This window comes from Sapajus apella, unplaced genomic scaffold (genome assembly GCF_009761245.1).
Source record: "Sapajus apella isolate SASKATOON/1434 unplaced genomic scaffold, GSC_monkey_1.0 scaffold44, whole genome shotgun sequence".
Lineage (NCBI taxonomy): Eukaryota > Metazoa > Chordata > Mammalia > Primates > Cebidae > Sapajus > Sapajus apella.
This window is the reverse complement of record NW_022436984.1, coordinates 190035-196474: the sequence shown is the minus strand read 5'-3', so window position 1 is coordinate 196474 and position 6440 is coordinate 190035. Positions and strand designations below refer to the sequence as shown.

Sequence of the window (6440 nt, the reverse complement as noted above, 5' to 3'; positions counted from 1 at the left end):
AGCTAATGAGTCTAGTAGTTTCAGCTGAAGCCAGTCGTGGGCAGAAGCCCTGGGCCGTGAATGGACTCCACCTGCCTTTCATTTATGGTCAGAGCTCTGTATTAAGCTTCAGAATAATCCAGAGACCTGAATTAATGAAACACTCGGGTCGATAAATTTAGTTTGGTGAATGTTCCCAAGTCATTCCGAATACTAAGCTCTTTCTGTGTGTGCCACACAGCCAGGCAACAGGCTTCTAAATCTGGGCCATAAAATGAGCAGAGAAATCATCAGATTTATAAATGTTTACAATAAATGAACTAATTTTAGCATTTTTTCTCTAGAGAGAAATATCAGTCTAGATTGTAGGTGTATTTCATTCTGACCATGGTGAATGCGGCAACAGGAAACTCAGATGGATTCTAAACCCTCAGAAGGCCCTGAGGCACTGGCCTCCCCCTGGCAATTGCTTCTCAAGTTTTAATGCGCCCAAGAATAAGGAGCTGTTTGGCTGCAAAGTGAGTTTTCGCTGAGTTGATTATTGGCTTGTTTTCTTTGGCTGTTTCTCACCATATCCTATTTTTGGTAATTGTGGAACTCAACTAGACCAAACGCAGAATTTTATTTTGAAAACTAAAAAGGCCAGGACAACAGAAACCTAATCAGCAAATCACATTTTTTGAAATCTAAGTCTTTCAGACAAGTAGGTAATCTTCAAAATTCCTTGATTAAGTTGACATTTTATTTCAAAAATCTCCTTTACAGCTTGCCAAGAGAAGCAGGCCTACTGCTTTCTGGGAACTAGGGCTGCAGTCAGGCAGAAAGGGCTTTTTCTGCAGTGAACCTCTGATGTGTCACTGACCAGAAAATTACAAAGGGTGGTGGCAGTAATGACATTATGTTCTACTGATTACAATTCAGATTAAGAGCAAGTCTAGGAGACTCAGAGGTACAGAGAGAGCCTGTAGTAAGAATTCTGGAAATTACATCCTTCACTACACATTTCTGCATTTTTAATAAAGAGACAAACACAATATCCTTTTGAAACATTGCCAAGCACACGGGAGTAACACCAGTACTACCACTTCATACGACTAAAATTTTGCAGGGTTGGGAAGGGGAGATTTCTCCTTTGAATTGCTTCAAGGTATGGTAGAGATGTTTGGACTACTATAGTGTGTGGGTGTGTGCGTGTGCGTGTGTGTGTGTGTGTGTGTGTTTTGAGACAGAGTCTTGCTCTGTTGCCCAGGCTGCAGTGTAGTAGTGTGATCTTGGCTCACTTCAACTTCCACCTCCCAGGTTCAAGAGATTCTCCTGCCTCAGCCTCCCGAGTAACTGGGACTACAGGCATGCACCACCATGCCCAGCTAATTTTGTATTTTTAGTAGAGATAGGTTTTCTCCATGTTGGCCAGCCTGGCCTCAAACTCCTGACCTTGTGATCCACCTGCTTCCACCTCCCAAAGTGCTGGGATTACAGGCGTGAGCCGCAATACCCGGCCAGGATAAGTATAGTTTTTAAAAGCCTCAATCATTACTTCCAAATCTGTTTGTGTTAAGGAATAAAGTCACTTTCAAATTCAAGGGCCATAAGTGCCCCAGAGATACCTCGGGTCCTTTTTCACCTGGGCTAGTCCATGGGACCAGCCTCTGAAAGCCACCATTCATTTCCAGATACTTTGCACTGCCCCTGGGCCTCAGACAGCAGGGCCAGATCCCATTCCAGGGGGCTAGCAGCTGACTTCTCCAGGCAGGGCCTGCTTTTGACCTGCCAGCTCAGAGCACTTTCTCTCTGGGGAAGTGGGGAAGGGGCAAGGAAGAGGGAAGTCTGTGGCTGGAGCAGGCTGCAATGGCAAAGGCGCTATGTTGGTCACACATGGGGAAGGGCTGGGGACTCTAGGCATGACACAGTCCAGGAATGCCAAGAAGTAATGGTACAAAGTCAAACACTGAGCCTTGCAGGAGACTCCTGGGTAATTCAGGAGAGGCATAGGTGAGCAGCAAGGCTGGGAAGAAAAGGAATCCCAAGTACTGAGGCAGGAAGTGACCCATGGGGAGATGGGATGGAGTGAGGACCCACAGAAGCCACACTTCTGAGGCTAGGCCTGTGGCAGGCATCAGGACAGCCAGCACCCCTGCCCTTGGGGCCACCAGGTGGGGAGAAATCCCACAGGATACTTGAGGGCAAGCCAGCCAGGATGGTCCTTTCCCCACCAGTACACAATTATTTCTGGTGAGTTCACTGATCTGTTCAATGTCATGTCACCAGCAATTTAACATGTACAGCAGTCCCTTCCCAAATGTGTGGATGCTCAGGTTCTTTTTGAATGAGCCCCTTCTTTATAAACATAGGCATGGTCTGTGGGACTCCACAGATGACAGCATCCTGATCTGTAAACTATGCCGGCACACAGACCATACCTGTACTTATGGGTGCCAGCCCTGGGGCCTTTTAGCTAAAATTCCAAATGGTCAGGTTGGGATGGAATTCGTGCCCACAGAAAAGTGCAGTCCTACGGCATCGAGGCAAAGGACCCAAGGTGCAGTGAAAATATTGCTGGCCTAGAACACAGGAGCTTTCTGCTTCAGTCTCAGTTCTGCCACTCACTGAGTGATCTTGCAATTATCTTGCGATTAATTTCACCTCTCTGAGCCTCAGTCTTTTTATTGGTTGAATGAGGAGAAGCATATGGCCCTCAGAGGATTGCCAGGAAGATGAAATGAGCAGACATCTGCAGACATCTGGAAAGGCCTTTGGCCCCATGTAGTCTGCTTTTGGCCATTTCGTATGTGTGTGTGTGTGTGTGTGTGTGTGTGTGTGTGTGTGTGTAACTCATCTCCCCCTATCAGAAGGCAAGAAGCTTTTAAAAATAATTCCAAAGGCATCAGCTTTGATTTTAGAGCCTCTTTCTTTCCCTTTCTTCCCATCGTCATATTGCAGACAGTATGCTTACTGAAGAGTGCAGACATCAGCCTTCTTCCATTCCTTTTTAGGAATCCAAGAACATGCTAATGTTTCCTAGATTGTGAGCTGCTGCCACTAGAAAAGGGTGATTCTCAATTGTTTCCTCACTGGGATATGAACGTGACTTTGTCCTGCATATGAACATTAAAGAAAAGGCCTGGGGATTGTGGAACCAATTTGGGGAATAAGATTGGCTCCACAATCCCAAGGAGAGGGGCTTGAGGTTTCTAGGCCATCTGCCTGAGGACAGAAAGGTTTTCCCCAGCCTCCCATTGCCCAGCATAAACAACAAGGATCTGGGCTCTTAGAAACCATAGTCAAGCCTCCACAGGGAGATGCGTGACCCAAAGAGGGTGGACTCTGCCATAAGTGAGCTCCAGCTTGCAGCCCATACCTGGCCCCACCTGGGCCTACAGGATGATGGGGCCTCACCCAGGAGGAGGGAGAATGGGAAGTGGAGGGAGTCAGGTATCCACTCATGCAATATGGATGGGGTAATGGAATACTGCACGTTACCCCCTGCTGATCCTGCTCCTGGTGCCTCCTGGTGCCAGGGACCACAGGCTCGGCTGCAGGGACATCACTGAAGGGCAGTGAGGACCCTTGTCCCTTTTCTTCAGCCCCCCTCCCCCGACTGCAAGGCCCTTCACCTGGGGGCACAAGGCCACAGCAAGCCAGAGGAAGAGGTAGGAACTATGGAGCCTGCCATAAGTTCCTGGGTTTGGGGGAAATGGGGATTCAGCAGTGAGAGGAGACAGGTAGAAGGGTCAAAAGCCAGGACAGAAGATAGATGGAAAAGGGCCCATCTCCCCCTTTTCCATGGGACCAAGGAGCATCCCAGAACACGGAGGGGTTGGAGAAAGACCAGTCAGGTTTTGAGCACCGGGCCGTCTGAAAACTGAACAGCTCATTTCAACCACATCTCCCATCTCCTCCTCGGTCTCTGCCTCTGAGTGCCCTCTGGTCTCTGCCCCGCTGTTCTCATGCTCTGTCTCCGGTCCTCCCGCTTTCTCTCAAACCAGCTGAGACAGGGTACAGGGTCAGGGAGGATGAGCGTGGAGGGCTTGGAGCTCTGAGGAGACTAGACTGAGGGGCTGGGATGAGGCTGAAAAGTCCAAGACCCAGAGGAGCTGCAGTTAAAACGGCTCTTTCCGACTCAAGGCCACCTTCCCTGCTTGCTGGGGACCCCATCCCTCTCCTCCGTGTGTGAAAGGATAGCAAAGGGGGAAATGAAGGGGTCCCTCTCTGCCCTGATTCCCCCTCGTGGCTCCCAATTTGGGAAGGCAGGCCCTGATCTATCTCGGGACTAGTAGGTGACGGCCGGGTCCATCTCCCTTCTTTCATGTGTTCTCTCGTGTTTGGCTTCTCTGTGTTTTCCTCCATGCGTCCCTCTCCCTGCATCTTATTCCGGCGGTCCCCCCGTCACAGAGCCGGGAGGAGCGTGTTCTCCGCCATGAAGCTCGGCAAAAACCGGTCCCACAAGGAGGAGCCCCAAAGACCAGGTAGGACAGGTGCCGCGCCCGCCCCGCAGCCCCGCGCCTCGCGGCACCCTCCCGCCGCCTGCCAGCCCCTGCCGGGCTGCCAAAATGCCCTCCTGGGAGTGGTCGTCCCGAGCCACCTGGGCGGGGCCTGGCCTCGCATTGGCTGGCCCAATGGCCAGGCCCCGCCCAGAGGGGCGTGGTCTTCTAGGAAGGGGACGCCCTGGGGCCGAGGGAGGGAAGTGGGCAGCGCCATCTGCCGGATGGGCCTGATTACAAGGCTCCTCCCGCCCTCATTGCTCCCGGTCCATTCTTCACACAGAAGCCCAGAGAGTTCTAATTAGAGCAGAGAATATCAATCAAGAAACGTTGTTTGGCCAACTCCATGTTTCTGGGGGAAACCGGCGTCCCACGAGTGCGGGGTGGGCAGCAGGCCTCTGACCTGGCTTTCGCCCGCGCTGCAGCCTGACCTAAGGGGAGGCCCTGGGGCTGCTGGAGGGTGCGGCAGCGCTGGGCCTGGGAGGCTGGAGGCAGGTGGCACTGGGCCCTCAATGGGCAGCAGGTGGGGAGGGGAAGACAGCTGCTGCAGAGGAGGCAGGGAGGCCTCATGGAAGACAAGGGGAGAAATGGAGCGGACAGGGGAGCTGAGAGGGGGCCATCTTCTCCATCATGGACCCACCACTGGGGTTACCGGCTGCCCTCCCCCAGCATTCCCTCTGTGGCCCACTGGCCCTCAGGCTCTCTCCCCCACCCTCTTGTCCCCATGCCAATTCCAGCCGTGCCCTTCACCTTCTTAAATGGAGAGAGTACAGCTGCTGGCGGATGCCCAAACCCAGCATCCTTGGGTGGCTTTTCGGAATCTGCATGTCTGCATCTCATTAGACAAATACACAGGGTCCGTTAGGTTCTGAATTCCATCAGCTATTTGATATGGATAAGTTACCTCCTAAGCCTTCGTTTCTCTACCTGTGTCATGAGAATAATGCCCATCTTGACAGGGCATGGCTCTAAGGACTAGAGATACTCACGTAAAGTCCTGGCATTGTGCCTGGAACAGAGTATCCACCCAATAAATGGTAGCTATTTATTGAGAAGTGCAAAAGTCCGGATTCTTTATTCCCTACCTTCTTCCACAAGGGCTATTCAGTGCCTAACTACATAGTATACAATAAAAGAGCAATCAATTAAAATAAAAAGGCAAGAGCAGACATAATATCCATTAAAATCAAAGATTGGGATTAGGTAGAAAACACTGCAGATATTTGGGCCATAACATTCTAAGCAGTAGTAACTAAGTAAACCTCGAATTTCACTCTCAGCTTTCTGTATGCCAGAGTGAAAGGAGAAACAGTCACTATCCCACCATCACTCAGCCCACCTAGCCAGTCTTTCGTCTTCCCCAGATGAACCAGCGGTGCTGGAGATGGAAGACCTTGACCATCTGGCCATTCGGCTAGCGGACGGACTGGATCCCGACTCGGTGTCTCTCGCCTCAGTCACAGCTCTGACCACGAATGTCTCCAACAAGCGGTGAGTGGATGGGAGTCCCGCAACTCCCAGTGCCCCCACCCTGTCAGGCAGGACCTGGCTTACCATCCTTGGAATTTGGGTAGGGAAGAATCAGGGCCCATGGATGGCTTCTTCCTAACCTTGCCCTTTCCTGCTTTTCCTTGGGTGTCTCTCTCACCTGTCTCCCTGCAAAAGCAGAGCACAGGCCAGGTATGGTGACTCACGCCTGTAATCCCAGCGCTTCGGGAGGTCGAGGCGGGCAGATCACGAGGTCAGGAGTTTGAGACCAGCCTGGCTAACATTGTAAAACCCTGTCTCTACTAAAAAAAATACAAAAAGTAGCCAGGCATGGTGGAGGCTGCCTGTAATCCCAGCTACTCAAGAAGCTGAGGCAGGAGAATTGTTTGACCCTGGGAGGCGGAGGTTGCAGTGAGCCGACACTGTGCCATTGCACTCCAGCCTGGGCGACAGAGCAAGACTCCTCAAAAAAAAAAAAAAAAAAAAAAAAAA

At 51.2% G+C, this 6440-nt stretch overlaps 1 protein-coding gene across 6 annotated transcripts in view; it reads left to right on the top strand.

Moving 5' to 3' along the window:
- OTOF (otoferlin) overlaps positions 1-6440 on the top strand; it is a 100006-nt gene that overhangs the window by 49967 nt on the left and 43599 nt on the right. For all 6 annotated transcript variants that reach the window (XM_032301250.1, XM_032301251.1, XM_032301252.1 and 3 more), the window contains 2 exons: positions 4372-4445; positions 5825-5951. In XM_032301250.1, the coding sequence (XP_032157141.1) occupies positions 4372-4445; positions 5825-5951 (201 nt within the window). The remainder of the gene's footprint in view (positions 1-4371; positions 4446-5824; positions 5952-6440) is intronic.